The sequence below is a fragment of the Columba livia genome, chromosome 3 (genome assembly GCF_036013475.1).
Source record: "Columba livia isolate bColLiv1 breed racing homer chromosome 3, bColLiv1.pat.W.v2, whole genome shotgun sequence".
NCBI lineage: Eukaryota > Metazoa > Chordata > Aves > Columbiformes > Columbidae > Columba > Columba livia.
This window is the reverse complement of record NC_088604.1, coordinates 104755931-104774268: the sequence shown is the minus strand read 5'-3', so window position 1 is coordinate 104774268 and position 18338 is coordinate 104755931. Positions and strand designations below refer to the sequence as shown.

General features: G+C 46.8%; 1 protein-coding gene across 1 annotated transcript in view; it reads right to left on the bottom strand.

Moving 5' to 3' along the window:
- The window catches only part of LOC135579191 (TOG array regulator of axonemal microtubules protein 2-like), a 34386-nt gene extending 21484 nt beyond the window's left edge, over nt 1-12902 (bottom strand). The window contains exons 1-8 of the mRNA XM_065059537.1: nt 12296-12902; nt 8625-8794; nt 8051-8174; nt 6674-6913; nt 3976-4106; nt 1903-2037; nt 845-1144; nt 7-402 (exon numbers count right to left, since the gene is read on the bottom strand). Of these exons, the coding sequence (XP_064915609.1) occupies nt 7-402; nt 845-1144; nt 1903-2037; nt 3976-4106; nt 6674-6675 (964 nt within the window). The 5' untranslated portion in view covers nt 6676-6913; nt 8051-8174; nt 8625-8794; nt 12296-12902. The remainder of the gene's footprint in view (nt 1-6; nt 403-844; nt 1145-1902; nt 2038-3975; nt 4107-6673; nt 6914-8050; nt 8175-8624; nt 8795-12295) is intronic.
- Nucleotides 12903-18338: the final 5436 nt, after the last annotated feature.

The window sequence follows — 18338 nt, the reverse complement described above, 5'->3', positions numbered from 1 at the left end:
ACCGTCATTTTTTGAAGTTCAGCAGAGCTCCCACCCTGCAGCTCAGCTGAGCACTTCCTTGGCTCAGCTGCTTCCCTGGGCTCACACTGCAGAAAAAGATCTCAGAGCTCTGCCTACTGGAAATAAACTGAAGATCCACTACACATGCTTGGCTTGGTTTCCTTATTTTATATCCTTTGCTCTCTGACATCAGCTCCATGTTATCCTCATCACTGGCATCATAGTCTGTGTCATTTTCCCCATGCGCCTGCTCTCCATCACTTAACATGCTGGTCTCTGAGGAAACAGGTCTGTTCTGGGTGGCAGACATGGTCTTGGAGGTTACCCGGAGCTTCTGGGAAGCTGATCCAGAATCTACTGGCTTCAGGGTAACCCCCGTGGGGTCATCGCAGTCAGTCAGGCCTGCAAAGCAGAGACACAAAGCATAATAGAAGCAGCACTGCAAATAGAAAGCATCTGAAGCTAGATATTTCATTGGACAGATTTATTGCAGGCTTCTAAATAACGGCACAGGGAAACACGCTCATGCTGGCAGCCACTTGAAGCAGGCCAGTGGACAACACTTACGCACTCCCACAGAGCCACCAGGGGAGCACCCTGGTCCTCTGGGCTCCTGTCGAATAACAGAGAGCCCACGGACCTGTGCATACCCAGAATTATTCACCTGCACATTCACCCTCCAGCTCCTCTCCCTGCCTCACAGTTGTACACCCCTACAGCAACAGGGAAGGTTATTGCAGGGGGCACATGCAGGGAACAACTGTTCCCTGGGAATGTGCACTAGCTTTCTAGGCTGGGAAAAGACCCCTCTTCCCACAGGAGAGCAGGCAGGTTCCCGCCTTACCTCTGTATGAGGCTGACAGGCCTTCAGACATCCTCTTCGTCTTCAGCTTGTCTTTGATCTGGATGGTACCCGAGTCAGCGCTGCTTGCCTCCCTCTCTTGGGGGTCCTGGGTCAAGGCTTGGTGAGAAAGGTGGGGGTGGTCACCTCCTTGCCCAGTGCTGAAGTCTTGCACATCAGCCTCACTGGCCCAGTCATCCAGGGGAGGGATGGCATTTGGTTTCCTCCCATCGCCATCCCCATCCTCATTCAAGAACCTCTGCTGCTTCTTCATCTCGATTGTTAATATGGACTGAAAAGAAGCTGCAGATCAGGTAAAAAGAAAGAAGTGTGTTAGTTGACCTCACACCTTTACAATCAACCCATCCAATAAGTGAGACATTCACAGATTTTTTTAATAGTTCAGAAGATCACATTGTTTTTATTTTACATAAAACTAGCTTCAGTTTACTTCCTTTGAACACCATTGAGCTAGCAAGCCAGGAGAGAGAGGTTAAAAACCCCACTGGTAAGAGGGGGAAAGAGATTCCCATTTCAGGCCTTGGCTTCTGTGAAGACTGCCAGTAAAGACCCACACAGTGCTACCGGTACTTCTGAAAAGCAGAAAGACAACTCAGCCAGCAGGCAGATCTTGCCAGCCTTTCTACAGCACCATCCCATACTCAAGGTCAGATCTGATGGGCAAGCAGAGGAAGAACTGGGAATTTACCTATGGCAAGACCACACACTAATAGCAAGGATAGAAACAGACCTTGCATCTCATTACCATGCCTGATTTATGGCAGTTGGGCCACAGTCCCTGTCCTGGCTGGCACTGGTAGTGATTTGGCTACTGCTGATGAAGGAGAAAGCGTAATGGACTAATGATAGCGAGATGTGATGCCATATGCACCACTGAAGGAGGGCAGGATCATCTGCAGCTCCCTGTCAGCCACCTGCTCTGATCCAGAGCCAGCACATGAGGACTGACCTCCAAGGACCCTTTCTCCCTGCTTTTATTAATTTATTTTTTTCATTTGGCTGAGGCGACCATTGCGCATTCAACCCCCTTCCATCCTCACCTCCTTCTTCAGTGGTCCAACTGCTGCCACGAAACTGCAAGTTTGAATCAATGCTTCCGCCTCGCAGAGCCTTGTGTCTGGGTTTGAATTGGGGAACGCTCCTACAGTAGACAGCAATTGAGGTGTGGTATTTAGCTTTAAAATAAGGACAGTACAAAAGACTCAAATTCACATCATTTGATATTTGACACTTTTTTTCATAGAAGATTAACACACCAGTGCTGGCCTCTGGGACGGTCACTGTGATGTGTGCTCTCAACCTACACCCAGCCACACCAGCAGCAGTTTGATACAGGCTCCAAAGGAGATAAAGGCCTGAGCTGTAGCCAGGCCAAGAACTTCTTTTAGGAAACCCACAAGGAAGTAGAATGGCAGAATGAACAACGATAAGTTGTGGGTGCAAGGAGTCTCAAGCAGACCTTTCCCACTGTATGCAATTTGGCTTCAAGCCAATCACTTTATTCCATAAATATGACAGCCTGGGTGAGCCTACAGTGAGCTCTCTCTGCTAGCCAAGTGTGGCTGTAGGGCAATGATTTTTACTATTCACTGATCACTGGAGAAGCACAAATTTAAGTTTTATACTAATCATTTAGCTCAAGTAAATGCATTTGAAATAGAATGAATCACTTAGTGATTTCGTGAGCGAAATCTCGAAGCTACAGAGGTAAGAGAAGGTAACGAGACGGTTTCTGGCCGCGTTTCCGATTCCGCTACCCGGGAGTCCCCGGCAGCCCTTGCGGAGCCACTGACGCGGCGCGGCCGTTACCACGGTGACGGGGGAGCTTTAAAAGCGGCTGTAACTGCAGACGAGCACGCAGTTCCTCGGGTCAGCCGGCTGAGGGCGGCTCGGCCGGAGAGAAAAGTCGGGACCTTCCGGGTTGCGGGCTCTTCTGCTTTTTCTCTCTGGTGCTTTCTCTTGCACACATTGTTTGGTTTTTTTTCTTCGGAGCCGGGGGAGTTTTTGGTGCAGGATGTTTAGTTCAGCTTTTTGCCATTTTGCAGAGGCCTCTGAGCTTTTCTGCCTTTGTTCCTCTTTCTTCTCTCTCTGTGAACAGGTGCTGTTTCCTAGGAGTGGCTGCTTGGTGTGTTCCTGAGGAATTGCCTTGAGTATCTTTTATTTCTATTATTTATGTATATATATATATATATATATGTATATATTTACTAGTAGTGTATTAGTATTTTGTTATTTTATTAAACTGTGTTCATCTCAACCCAAGTTTCTCTCTTCCCTTTTGATTCTCTCCTCTATTGGGGGGGAGAGGGAGGGTGTGAGTGAGGGGGTATCATGGTTGAACCATGACAGGGCTCTGTCCTGTTCCTGTGTAATCATCAGGCAGGGAAATTCTCAATAATCTGAAGCAATTTCGTTCAGTTGCAGCATGGGATCCGAGGTCTGTATTGAAATTTTTCACTATGAGTAACAAGCATTGGGAGCATGAGGTGCAGGGCTGACATACTAAAACAAGACCATAACCTCTAACAAGACCAGCTTAATTGTCCATTTTATTGCTCTTACATCTATTCCACTGAAATCCCAGTACTGTTCTTAGTGCTGTATGAACCTTGAAATACAACAGTTCTCATTGCTCAGAATTCATGCCCTGGTCTTTACAGTATTCAAGCACCTCTGTCTTGTTCAGGTCCTAAGTCCACCATTCAGGTATCTCTGAAATAGTTAAAATCTCCATTCTTCTGACCTACAAGGCATCACCTAACTCCACAGGCATTTAAATCCCTGGAGTGCCCAAGTGTCCATGGGCTGATGCCTGCTAAACACAGGGGCTTTCTTGCATCTGACCTACTGCTCAGAGCCCCACACCATGGTGACCAGGGGACCCAAAGCGGGACCTTCAGTCAAGGTGGACAAACGCTTATTTTCCAATACCTGGCAGCTGGCAGCATCTACCTTGCATGAGCCTGAGGCCACTAAGAGGCCAAGGAGTAATAGCCTGTCTCTGCAACAGACCACAGAACTTACAGGGAAGAGGATAAAAAGGAGCTGCTAGAGCTGGACATGCAACGCTATAGAGTTGGCTGACGAAACTTGGAATGGTTGGGTTTACTAACCTGAGAGAAAACACCACGTTTCCCAACTGCCATCACTTCCGACGTCTGAAAGTGAGCGAAGCCAAGGAACAGCATGACAAGTGGAAGAATGCAGAGGCAGGGCTTGCTCTGCTGATGATTCATTCACTGGCCTGCAGAGAAAAAGAAGGCTCATAAACATAAATCTTAGGGCAAGAAAACTGTTAGGAGCTTGTAAATGTGACCTCTGCAGGACACAGATTTTTAAAAAGTCAGCTTTAGTTTCTTACAGGTACGTATCCTCCAACAGAAAATAGCAAATGATGCTTGGAAGCTTTGCAAAGCTCTCAAAGGCCCTGGGGTGATGGATATTACACTAATATGAGCAGTTGCTGTTGTCATTACAGCAGCAGTCTCTGCAGCAGAGCCCCAGCTAGCTAACTTGTTAGGTGTATTACCAAGAAGAAACAGAATGAAAAAAAAAAAAAGTGAAGCAAAGGCATTCTCTCTGTAGAGAGAAAGAGAGAAGCAGAGGGAGAAAGTAACCAGCAAACACTTTGATAATGAGCAGGGTCCCTATATCTCAGTCCTTCAGAGAGTTTGGTTTGTCGTCCCTCTGCTGCTGTGGCAGGCCAACTTCTCTGCACCCCAGAAGCAATTTGAGATGCGTCAGACTCTGGATCTTCCCTCCTCATCCCCCTCCTACATCTTTCCCAGATCAAATTTTCAGAGATTTATACTTCAAGTAATAAAGAGCTTTGAAAACAGAAGCTAACCTGGAGGCAAGTTTGTTCATCAGAGTGATATTGCTTTGGGACTAGGCATTTATGTATCAGAGTGAATCAAAAGTGGCAAAAGTAGAGCCAAGATTGTCAGCTGGTCAGACTAAGACCACCCAGGAGCATCTAATGTCCAGTCTCCCTCTCTGAGCACCTGCACTCTTTTTTCTTTTGGCTCAGTAATACTGAAGCTGATGAGACAGATTCAACCAAAGAGAAACTCAAAAGCCTATGTGCTTAGCCTTAAAAACAGCAAGTCAAAGTTTTATTTCCTGCTTTTTAAAAGGAAGAAAAAAATTGCAGCCATAACCAGGGAACAGAGTACCTTCCCTCCGGAGCCTAATTAGTGCCAGACCCACTTCACCTCCAGCAGCATCACCCACGTGGCCATGCTCTTATGTCACCTACACACCCTGTAATGACGCATTATGTTACAGGAGAAGGGGCAGTGTCTATGTGCTCACATCTACTCTGGAAATGAACTTGGTGACAGCTGTCACAACATTCCTTGAGGCAGCCATGGGATAAACCTTGCTACAAGGTCAAACCCATTCTCATCTATCCATATCCATAGCACCTCAAAACTCCTTTGTCAGTGCCCCTGACAGGGAACAGTCCAATCATCCCTCACAGGTTAACAAAACAAATTGCTTTGAAATCCTCTCTCTCTAGGCATGAACCACGGCATCTCTATTCCAACAAACACATCTTGGACTTATTCAGCTAAACTTCCGCACCCTGGTTTGAAGCCTCAGGGCACCGCAGGCAGGAGAACTGGGCTGAGCAGAGCTCTTTCCCCCGTCCGCAGCAGGGATGGAAATCATGGCACCTTACACACTGGTATCCAGAAACCTGTTCAGCAATTCCTCTCAGCACATCTTCTTTCACACAGAACACTTGCTGAGCAGCGCGTCCCTTTGCGGCAGCCTCTTGATGCGCAGGCAGCTTCTCTTTTGTTCACAGCCACCTCTGCTGGGTTGCAAGCCCCTGGGCTTTGCCCATGGCAACCTCATTTGTACAATGGGCAAGGGCAATCGATATCACATGGCATTTGAGCCCATGAGGGAAACAGCCCAAGTGCACAGAGTAAACGCTAATTAGAGCCCAGCAGACAGGTGTGGAGCTGGTGAGCTTAAACAGACCTTCTGGTTATGTGACCTACAAAGCAGGTTATTAATGTAGGACTGGAGGTTGCAGTGAATCTTTGCAGACTTGTAGGAAAGAGCTGAGTTTCAGTAACAAGTACAAGCTGTGCTGCAACAACTCCTCCACTGATAAAAACTAATGGGAGCTGAAATACCAATATACAGAAAAGGTGGGTGTGAAGGTCTTTTATTTTTAAAATGTTCATTTTTATCAATCCGAATTCAGAGTGATAGGAAAAGAGAAGAAAAAAATGGACAGAAACAGGGAGAGCATAGATAGTGCTGTATCTGCCTTTCTCCAGCCCTGGGGAGCATCAGGACAACCCTGGCTCTTCTTTATTCATCAGACACTGTCCCCTAATGAGCAGGGTCCTGAGGGCTCTGAGAGGGATACCACCTTCTACAACCCTCCCTCCACCAAGTGCTGAGATGAAGAATAGCTCAAATTGTCCAAGAAGTGACAAGAAAAGTGTGCAGGGCATGCACCTCAATGCCACAAAAGGCAAGCAGAGAGGAGCTGTTAAGATACAAAACCATACATTAGGGAAGCCTACAGCTTTGGCATCTACACTTTGAGAATTCCTGTTGCAAGGGAGCACCTTCTGCGCCACTGCATGCTGAGGCCAACATCTGAGACCAAAATCTCAGAAAAACACTGCTTTGGTTTCCTTAAAGGAGATGTGTTTTGTGAACAAAGCTCATGAAAGAAAGCGGGAAAGGAAATGACAACTTAACACGTTAAAGCATAAACACACAGACTATGAAACACTAAGGTCAGGGAAAATTATTACAGTAATAATTTGGACTCATACTTACATTTCAACTTCCCTCTGATGAGCCCAGAGCAGTTTGCATTGCCTCAAGTGGCACTTCACAGCTCTTCAGGAGGTGACTCAAGTACTGTTAAAATACACTGGGACACTGGGGAAGGCGAAAGCACTCCAGACCTCACTTGGGACTTCTGAGTAAGTAAACTGCATTGAGACCAGCAAAACACAGCTTCTCTTCATCTAGCAACAACTCTCTGTGGCAGGGTAACAACCGGGACGGGGTCAGCTGCAGGAGAAAATGCTGAGGCATTTAAGAAGGCCTCCAGGTGGGTTTTAAATGTCTCCAGAGAAGGAGACTCCACAACCCCCCTGGGCAGCCTGTTCCAGTGCTCTGGCACCCTCACCGTGAAGAAGTTTCTTTTCATATTTAAGTGGAACCTCTTGTGTTCCAATTGGTGCCCACTGCCCCTTGTCCTATCATTGTTTGTCATTGTTTGGCTCCATCCTCATGGCACTCAACCTTTACATATTTATAAATTTTAATGAGGTCGCCCCTCAGCCTCCTCTTCTCCAAGCTAAAGTGCCCCAGCTCCCTCAGCCTTTCCTCAGAAGGGAGATGCTCCACTCCCTTCATCATCTTTGTTGCCCTGCGCTGGACTCTCTCCAGCAGTTCCCTGTACTTCTTGAACTGAGGGCCCAGAACTGGACACAATATTCCAGATGTGGTCTCACCAGGGCAGAGTAGAGGGGAAGAAGAACCTCTCTTGACCCACTGACCACCCCCCTTCTAACACACCCCGGGATGCCATTGGCCTTCCTGGCCACAAGGGCACAGTGCTGGCTCATGGTCATCCTGCTGTCCACCAGAACCCCCAGGTCCCTTTCCCCTACACTGCTCTCCAACAGGTCATTCCCCACCTTATACTGGTACCTGTTAGCCCAAATCATTCTGAAAACTTAACCTGGCTTCAACAGTTTTTACCAAACGTGCAGTGTCCTGAATGTCAACATGGGTACCTGTCTGTTGGAGGCAGACCTGGGCTGCTGCGCCTCTAAGGGGGTGGGCAAAGCCCATTAGTTCCACAACACTGCACCATGGACCACTATTGCAGAGCAACTCCCAGTGCTAACTGCAGCCTTGCTATACCTGCTCTGCTGCTTTGGAATGCAACTGCAGGGGTAACAGGCCCTGACAACTTGCTTCTAAGTGCTTCGGCAAGCTACTGTACACAGCGAGGCAGCTGTGTACATCAAAGCTGCACAAAGAATAGAACCCTTTTTCACAACACCACATTAAAGCCCAGGAAAGATCCACAAAATGAGTCCCAGTGATGCAGAGTTCAATCCTCAGACTTTAAAATCCCTCTGCTCCAACAGAAAGATTAGTTGCACTTGTCCCAAGAGCTCCATTTTCCCCTCATACCATTCATCTTCCAAGCCGAAGATCTGACGACACAATTTGGGGTGTGGGTGTGAGGCTTCAGGACTGCATTTCTGATTGGAAGGGCTCACAAAGATTACAAGCAGAGAGCACACAACCTCAAAACCTGCAAAACAACAAGTACATTCATGGTAACGGAGCCAGACCACCATGGAGACAAAGGGTGAAGGTGCACAGTGTGCATGTTTAGAAGCCCACATTTTCCCACATGTTTTACCAGGTGGCAGCCACCAAACCACGTTTGGGATGCTGGACCTGCTAAGCCCTCTCAGTAACCCCCATAGCACAGCACAGGTCAAACAGCAGATAGCCCTGAATGCACTGGGGGAAAAGTGACACAGAGAAGCAGGGCTGTTTCTTTAAGTCTTACAAAAAGCTGGAAAATACCTTGTTTTATTCATTCTGAAAGAGATAATAGTGTGATCATTTGGATGGACAAATAAAAGTGCTAGCGGATGGAAAGATTTGTTCAAGCTGTTGTACATCCATGTAATGAAGGTGATGGAGACTTGAACTGGAAATAGAGATGAGAAATTAGGACCACAACTCATTTTACCTGCCATCAGCTTTGAAGAGGTCCTGAAAGACACTTTCAGCTTCCATCAGTCCCTGATAATAACTTGGCAAAGTGCATACCACAAGCTGGAGGGTACCCAGACTCACAGGCAGGTAACAGCCTGTCTCAAACAGGCAGCGACGTAACAGCGGCTTCCTCACTCTCCTGTGCTGGAGGACATCATGACAACATAAACATGGAGAAAAGACGTGATGAGGAAGGACCCCATTTTGTTGTTAATGGCTTTCCATTCAAATCCTCTGTGGTTCCAGAAATTAACTGCCTGAGGACTACAGAACAGAAAAATAGGCACAAGCCTGTGGATATTTCGTAAAAAAAAAAAAAAAAACCTACAAAATCCCAGTATTTACAGGTTACAATAAATTAAAGGAGAAGAGTGCAGCAGTTGATGGCTATATTCCCCTGTTCACCTTCACTATTTTAAACAAAATTCTGTGCCGACAGCGGAGAAAAAGCTGTGTATGGCTACTTTGGATTTTAACTTGTGTGAAAGGGTTGAGGCGGCTGTTTGTTTGATTGATTTATGTAGCTGCTCTTGAAATAAAACTGTATAGGATGCATTTCTGCCTCACTTTCTCTTCCTTGAACCTGCTGGAAAGGCAGAAATACTAGAAGTTAGAGGACCAAGTCTGACCTCCCTGAAATCCAGCAGCCAGTGTGCCCAGCCTGGGACATTTTGAGAAATGGCTTCTCTTCTGAATCGCGTTATCCCCATCAGTCTTGGGTAGAAAATTATTTCCAGCCACTAGCCCACAACACATGTTAATAACAAATGAAAAACAGTCAAGCTATCACTTACACTAGAAGCCAGAAATGAAGTATGGAGGAATTCTGCAAGCACAGTGCATTGGTGGGAGAACTGAGGAGGAACGACATCGTCCCTGCCTGCTCTGAGGTGGTAGCAGCACAGTGGAAACAGGTCATTTAGCAGATGGCCCTCTTTCATCAAGCTTGTAGCTGTGTGCTGAGCCTTGGGTATGAAGTGGAGTTTGCTCATCAAAAGGCAAACAATGAGTGTGTTGAAATGCCATAAATCCCATCTTGGCAGAGCTCAGAGCAATTCAAGCCTCTGTGCAAAACTAGGCCTTGTAACTGCGCCTACTGACATGGGCCCCAAGAAAAGAGAATTTAGGGGCAGGGAGAAAGCCTCATGTGGAACTAGTGCCCAGGTAGAGGAGATTGCTAACCAGTTTGTGGATCCCAAGCCAGCCACTCCTCACGGCCCTGCAAAATAAAGCCCACCAGGCCTCACCAAGAACAGGGTCAGCAGCTCAATGGTTTGCTGCATTTTGCAGAGCGTATGTACTTCTGATATCCCCTCTGCACTCCATCTGCAACCGTTTGTTCTTCCCTGCGTCTTGTTGGTGGCCCTGCCCAGCTACACTGCAAGCTTGCTCAGGCTGGAGATCCTCTCTGTGGTGTTTCCCTCAAGAAAAAGGGAAGTTCAGCAGCATGCACTTTTCCTCCACCACACATTTTTCTGCAAGAAACTCTAGGCATTCAGCCACAGATAAGAAAGCATTTGGTAAACCAGCCAAGTGAAGTTATCCCTTCTTTGTGGTTGGGAAACGGAAGCACACAACTTGGAAACACAAGGTTTCAGCCTTGGTGGTTACTGGTTTCCCATCGCTCAGTCCTGAGATACTTTGGATCCCACTGGGATAGCTTCAGCTGCTGAGGAAACAAATCTCTTTTTATACACCTTACTCATGCTGTATCATTCAATTCCTCATCTGAGTGAGAGCAATTATGTTGGCAGTTTCACCATTCTCTTAAAACAAAGCCAGGACTTCACCCTCTTTCTCAAACATAAAACTCTATCATCTGCTTAACAACATTTTCTGAGACTTTACTGAGGCTTTTTACAAGACATGCTGCCTCACAAGAAATTGGAGGACTAAAAGGTGAGTTTCCTGCAGGTAATAACTTTGTGCTCTGCTGTGGGGCACAAGTGCTTCTCCATGTCAATATGGGCATTCCTTAACGCCAAACTTCGTGATTTTTGAGCAGTTATTGAAAGACAGTGGAGGTTTGCATTGTTTGTACCTTGGAGTAGTAAAATAAGAGCCCAAGCAAAGAAGTGTCTTGGAAATCTGGGTCTGGTGGCAAGCCAAATGCCATGACAGGGTTTGCTGGAGACTCACGCAGGGTCATTTTCCTCTCTACAGCTGCCAAAGAGCTCTGGGTCTGTGGGGCAAACGCTGACCATGAAATTTTGATAAACCGTAGGACTGGTTGATTCTGGCCGCTCAAGTTTTTTTGGTTTTGTTTGTGGTGGGTTTTTTTTTAATCATAGCATGAGAAGAGATGACAGTTTAGGTCTTATCTCATTTCCATCCGTGCTAACAGCAAACCTGTAATTGATTTCAAATGTTAGGGAAAAACCTTCAGCACACAGAATGGAATAAAGCTTCTTTATGTAGCATGTTGTCTGTGCATTTTTTAAAAGATGCAATAAAAGCCTTCACTGGAAATATATTCTTCAATAAAACTACGAATTTTCTCCAAACACGTAGTTTGGTTGTGATATTTTATTTTCCACAGAACGGGTAAAAAAGAGCAAAACAATTTTCAGCAGCTAAAATGCAGCTAAATGTTTGAGGTGTTTGATAAACATTTAATGAAACCATGCAAACACCTGAAACATAAACAGCTCTCATTTTTGTGTTGAATGCTTGCCTTTGTAAGTTTCCACTAAAAAAGATATTGTATTTTGGCTAATAGACCTAGTGCATTTATAGGAAGTCTAAAGTTTTAGACATTGCCCAGAGAAGTTCCAGCTTATGAGAGGAAGTTCTCGACCTCTTTTTTTCCTAAAGCAAAGGAATGGCTCACTGGGATCTCACTGGTCCCCAAAGAAGTGCTAAGGAGAGCCCTGGAGCAGCTGTGGAAGGAACATGGTGCACACAAGACTTGCACAACTCCTGCAATCCAGATCGGCACAGCATTCAGCAACAGAGCCTCACCTGGGATAGAGCGAAATGTTCCTCCGGTTCAGCCAGCAAAGGGATGTCGCTAGAGGCTGGTTGCAGAGCCTAGTTACACTGGGCATTTAAGGCAAGCCTGGCTGCATTGATGAGGAAAAACCACAGATGTGCTCCCCTGAGCTCTAACGCCATCTGTTTGGACGGAACATCTGATCAGGCTCACCTCAAAAGCACTGGTGGACCATTGCATGGACAGATCCATGCACCTTCCTCACACTGGCCAAAAGGCCAGCCGCTCTTACTTCAGCCTCTGAGTGAGTGGCCTCCCCGGCGTGAAGGGCTTGCAGCACACCCTTTCTCTGAGGATCGGTGCTGCTGGCTACCAGCTGCTTTGTCACAAGTGTCAGAATTTGGTGTGCCAGCCTTTACACACAGAACAGATCTGCTACAGAACTGTCAGTGCATCACCACAGGAGACAGGGAAGGAGCTAGCATGCATTGAATCTGATTTTCATGCATTTTGTTAGGAATAACAAAGGCAGTAATAATTCTGCATTCCCAAATGATCCTTTTTAAAAAAAATTTGAAACTGTGACTCAAACGCTAATGAGTAAAATCTACTCCTGTGTAACTAGCTTCAGAGTTCAAGTTCCTGTTTGAAAGGGCATTAACCACAAAGCAAATAACATGTTTGCTGCAAGAATGACAAGAAGGGAGACCTACCTTCGTCTGTGTTTTTGTTTACATGCTTCCGTTAGTACCCAGGGAAGTTTAACTCTGGGCTGGGGAACATGGCATGGTCAAGTCCTCAGGTTTCAGCGCTCCTCTGGCCATCCATCACCCTTCTCCTCAGCAACTCAGCCCCAAGGCATTAAACTGTCACAGCTCAGTAAGAAATTAGACTTGATGACACCTAAGCAGATTCATTAATGCATTAAGCAAACTCACTCTGATTGGTTCCTTTTTTTAGGCGTTTGGCAAGCAGTGTGCAAACAAACCTGGAGGATGAGGCTCTCGGGGGAGGGCAGGCAGCTTGCCAGTGTTCTTGCTTAAAGGGATGGGGGAAAGAAAGTGCCAGCTGCACAAAGCTGCACTGGAAGAATTTACAGCTACTGCTTGCTCCAAGACAGCAGAAGACAGCAAATGTCATCAGTTGCTTCTGCCTTCCAGAGAGATGATGCAGTTTCCATATGTGTCATAGCACACAGGGCATTTCAACTGTAAAGGCAATGTGGCACTAATCATGACCAAAACAAGTCCCAAGGGACCAACCATTTCTTGCATGCGGACTGAATAACACAGACCAACTCTGCATTAATCTTCATGGCCATACAGGGAATATTCTCGTCATCCATAACCACGTGGCTGGCTACACAGCTGTACTGACTTACAGCCTTTATTGTCTACAGGTCTTATATCCTAACAACACGGCCTGACTAATGAGGCCACCAAACCAAAGCAGTGGGAGAAGAGGCAGTTGCTGGTGTCAGGCACCTATCTTTGCTGTTAGTTCTGTCATGTCCCATAACACACACCAGCTGTCACAGGTGGTGAGATTCAAACTCCTGTGCTTCACAGAGACTCACATTTAATTCCTGATGAATATAGCTACTGGCCCTGTTATTTGGTAGTTATGGTTTTGCAGGACACTTGAATACATTATGATTAGCATACATTTGACTTGTGCAGGTAGCTTGCCCATAGTACATTCACCCTGGACTGTGATCTCATTAGACCTCACAAATTAAGCAGGACCAGGCTAGAAGGATGCTTGGAGGAGAATACTGAAGAGACACAGGACACAAGACATGCAATTCCATAAGAAACACGCTTCGACGAGATACTACTATGTGAACAATTTGGCAGGACATTTTATGCATGACTGCAAAATGGGTCTTCTTTTGAGGGGAGGAGAGGTGTGTGAGAAAGCAGTAAAATCCAGACCAGTATGGTCTATACATTAAGTATACCTATACTTAAATATAGAAAAAATATCGCATTATCCAATCAAATAAGATATAGCTCTCTGTACTACACTCAACTCGATTTCATGAGGCACCCACCACACCACATGCGTTGCCATTCCTCCCTGCATGGAGACTGTAAAGCAGCTATAGGGCAGAGGGTAACACAGCCGTTCCCTGCGTGGCACCCGAGTGGCCGTGCGCTGGGTCAGGCTGAGGGGTCCCTTGCCCACAGCTCTCCTCTGCAGTGGGCAGATGGAAAAGTGCCAACAGGCCAGCACACAGCGGTGCTTAACCTCCTTCCAAGTTACTTCAATTTGCTAGAACTGATCCTCTTGATTATATTTCTATGATAAACACAAATGCCAGCCTCGTGGTTTCTGGAGAACACAGCAAGAGCAAAATAATACACATGCAGTGCCGTGCTTATTCCTTCCTCCAACGTCCAAGGAGTCTGCACAGCCTGACACTGCAACCATCCCACTCTAACAAAGCAATTCCCATTTCTCACCTAGGCTTTGTTCTTATGGATGGGAAGCCCTCGTGTGCCACTTGTACAGAAAAAGGGTACCTAGATTGCTATTGAAGGAATAGAGGCAACCAGACTTCAGAACCCCTGCTGATGATTTCCTCGTTTTGTTTTAAAAATCTCTTTCTTTGTTTCTCTCAACACCTATTTAATTCTGAATATTTCAGGAGATAAGATGCTTTGCGAAGTTTTAACTTAGCTGCTGGTTCAGGTAATGCCTGATAAAGCTCTTGAGTTTTAACGCAGAACAATATCTCCTGACAGAGATATTTTCTTTGTTTAAAAAAAACAAGCTTTGGCTGAAATGTTTGTGAATCATTTAATTGACAAATATAGCTCATTTTGCTATCTACAAAGCAGTACTGACTTTTATGCAGAAACTGATTGTTAGCAAATATTTTCCAAACAGCTCAAAGAAGCAACTTTCAGCTGAGTAATTATTCTTGGAACAATTTGCCGCACTGTTGCCTCTGTGCTAGTGGTACGTGCACAACTGGGTGCCCAAGCCATATGGCATTGCTTCTGCTGCCTAAGTGATTGAAGTGGACCAAAAAACCTAGAAACAAACTGAACCCCAAATTACAGCTGCTTTTCAGTTTGAATTTTGAGCAAGCAATTACAGTAACAAATTCTTGAATCTTTGCAATTTCTAATGTTTTACTGAACAAACCAGTAGCTAGGCAAAACCCCTGCGATGGCGATAACAACACAGCTTTTCCCAAAAGATACCAGAACATGATCATGTGTTTTAGTCACGCAAACATAAACCAACCTTTCTTGAACCCACTCTGCCTGCTCCAGCAGTTTTCCATCACAGGACTCTTAGTGAGTCTGAAGTTCTGGACAAAGCAGTCATTTTCTGCAAAAGAAGGCATAGCTGTGTCAAAGTATAGGTTTTTCTGGGTATGTCCTGCTAAACATATCCAGGGGCTCTGCAACTGCTCGGATAACACTGGAGAAGACAGTTTTGTTTCCCGTGTCCCCAGTGTCCGGAGGAATACAGGACCACACCGTTCCACAGCCCCAAACCCCGTGAGCTTCCCCTGGCACCCAGCCCACCCCCTTCTGCCTCCGCAGGAAAACTCCTCTGCTCATGCTCAGGTCAGGGCACACAGGCCCAAACAGGTGCCTGTCTCGGTGGCAGAGCTGAAGGACTGAATTGACGGCTGTCCATTAGCAGCCCAGTCCTTGTTTCACCCAGTTGAAGCACTGGACTCGCCTCTCCTGAGGGACAGCTGTACAGGCGCAAACTATGGAGCTGGAAAGCAGCAGTAACAGCTTTCTGCCCGCCATTGCATTATCTGAGTTTGGCTTTGACACAGCAGGAGGGTTACATAGACCAGTTCAGACAGACCAGATCCTGAACTGGATGCAGCATCACCATATAATTGACCCATTACATTGTGGGAGAAGAGGAAGAACCATCAGGCTGCAGTGTGGCTTGCCTGCTTACCACAGAACCTTTCCAACACGTCTACCAAACCAGCAGTCTCCTTATCAACAACTGCAAAACCTCCAGAATCCCGCATGGTGCTTAAACAGTTCAATACATTTCAGTGGAAAACTCCATAGCGCCTCTTTCCAAGCAGGAGTCAATGTCTTACCCTGTTTCACATCTGGACATCACTTCATTTTTTTTTTTTTTAAGCTGTGTAATTAAGAGCTTATATAAAGTTGATTTAAAGAGAGTCTGCACTCTGGATGACTCCACTGAGAGTGAGGTAAAAGAGCCTTGATAGGTCAGAGCTGGGTTCATTTGCTTTGTTTCCTCAAATAGCTGAATTTTCAAGGAGGGGTCCTGGGGAGTGCAAAGGCTCTGAACAGAGGTGTGACTGGAAACCAGATCCCTTGGGGATCTTCAGTTCTTGTCTAATTCATCAATATACCAACAGCTCACATCAAGCACTCCAGAGCAGAGATCACGGCTGGGTTTATGCCCTTCATTAGGATGAAATATTTTATCTGCCCATGGCTGGGCTCTTGTGCCTTCCTCTAAAATACTGAACCCAGGACTGCCAGAGATGGATCTCTGCACAAGGCGGGCAACCTAAGCCCCCATCCCACCTGTCAATTCATTCCTGACAAGCACACCTCATCTCCCACCTTGGTGAAACAGGCTGGTTAAATTCACTGCACCTTTATTCCTCCTGCAAACCTCTGCCTAATTTTCAGCTAGCTGATTTTACAGCCATCTGCAGCCACATAATCAATAGCTTATCTATAAATACCTTCTCAAGCTCCATACTCAGTGCCGGCAGGTGGTCGCCACAGCTCCAAAACCAGGTGCATACGCCAAAGGCAGAGCTGGGTGCATACACCCTCGTGTTTGCACCATCGTCAGCAAAGTGATTTCAATGATGTACGGGCAGGGTGTTTCAGAATGCTCAGGAAAAGTTTGTGGGCTTGGAGTGCAAGTGCTCAGCACCCTGCAGAGTATGTGAGGGTGAATTGGGAAGGTAAGGAGTGAGGACCACTGTCAAGGAGGGAGTTTCTTATTTTCAGTCAGATCATCAACCCTCAGCTACAGACCCATACCCTGTTCTCCTAACACTTTACTCACGACATGAGAGCAGTTTGGTGCTCACCAAAACCAGGGGAGTTCTTCAGTCAGCCCATGACCCAGCAAGGTATCCACCCCCCAAACCCGCTGTGGGAACCAGCCCTGGAAACGAGGCTGGGAACTCTCTGAAGAGCAAGACGAAGCCAAACTGAAGCAACTCCTGAATTTCTCCAAGTTCATAGCACCTGTTTAGCACATAGTTTTTGGTGAGGTGTTGGCTGCCCGTGTGGAGGCGCAGGGAGCCAGGGGCTGTAGAGGCGGCTGTGAGGAGAGGCCGCGGCTGCCCCGCACCACCCGGGGCTGGTTCTGCCGGTCCTGCCACAGGGCCCAGCCCAGCCCCTCAGCCACGGTGGTGGCACCTGGGGAAAGCGTGCTTAAGGAAGGGTGAAATGCCACAAAAACAGAGAGGTGTGAGGAAAAAAAGTGAGAGAAATGGTCCTGTGAGTGCCGAGGTCGGAGAAGCAGGAGGGGAGAAGGTGCTGCAGGCCAGGGGGGATACAGACCATGGTGGGCAGGCGTCCATGCTCAGCCCGTGGAGGACCCCACACTGGAGAAGGCAGATATTTCCTGAAGAAAGCTGTGGCCCATAGCATCATAGAATGTCCTGAGTTGGAAGGGAGCCACGAGGATCATCAAGTCCAGCTCCTGTCCCTGCATATGACACCATGTGTCTGAGAGTGTTGTCCAGTCTCTTCTTGAACACTGTTAGGCCATGGGGCCGTGACACCTCCCTGGGGAGCCTGTTCCAGTGCTCCAGCACCCTCTGGGTGAAGAACCTTTTCCTGATGTCCAACCTAAACCTCCCCTGACGCATCTTCCTGCCATTCCCTCAGATTCTGTCATTGGTCACCAGAGAGAAGAGATCAGTGCCTGCCCCCCTCCTCCCCTGGTGAGGAAGCTGTAGCCGCCATGAGGTCTCGTCTTAGTCTCGTCTTCTCCAGGAACAGAGGACCTGTTCATCCTGAAGGACTGCAGCCCATAGAGAGCACCCATGATGGGGCAGAAGCAGTGAGAGGAGGAAAGAGCGGCAGAGAAAGTGTTGTGGACTGACCACAGCTCCCAACCTCTGCAGAAATGAGGTGTCAGAAATGAAGGGGTGTGGTTCAGTCTGGGATGGAGGGGAAGTGTGCTGGTTTACTTTTGCCTTTGTTTCTCACCATCCAAATCTCTTTTATTTGGCAATAAATTAAATTCATTTTCCCCAACTCAGGCCTGTTTTGTGCATGATGGTAGCTGGTGTGTGATCTTGCTATCTTTATCTCAGTCCGTGAGCTTTTTACAATCTTATTTTCTCCCACCATGTCTCCTTGAGGAGGAGGACTGAGAGAGCAGCTGCGTGGGCATCTGGCACGTGGCATTGCTACACTGGCACCACAGTGACAAGAGGACATGAAAGATGTAGGATCTCCCTGTAAACTCCAAGAGAAATGGCTGGGACCATGCTCTACAAAACCCACTCTAATTGCTGCAAGACAGCTCAGATACAAAGCAAGAGGTATCAGTATAAAACACTACGATAACTCCTGGAGGCCCCCTTTGGCAAAACCTGAATACCAAGGGAAGATATCTGCAGCTGTTTTAAGACTTCTCATCACTTGCAGCTGTATCCATATTTCTAAAAGGAAATTACAGGGCCGCACTTGAGTTCTTCCCCCGAGGCACACATCAGAGTTGAACTTGCACAGTTGCTCATTTTTGTTTCCCCCCTGTCTC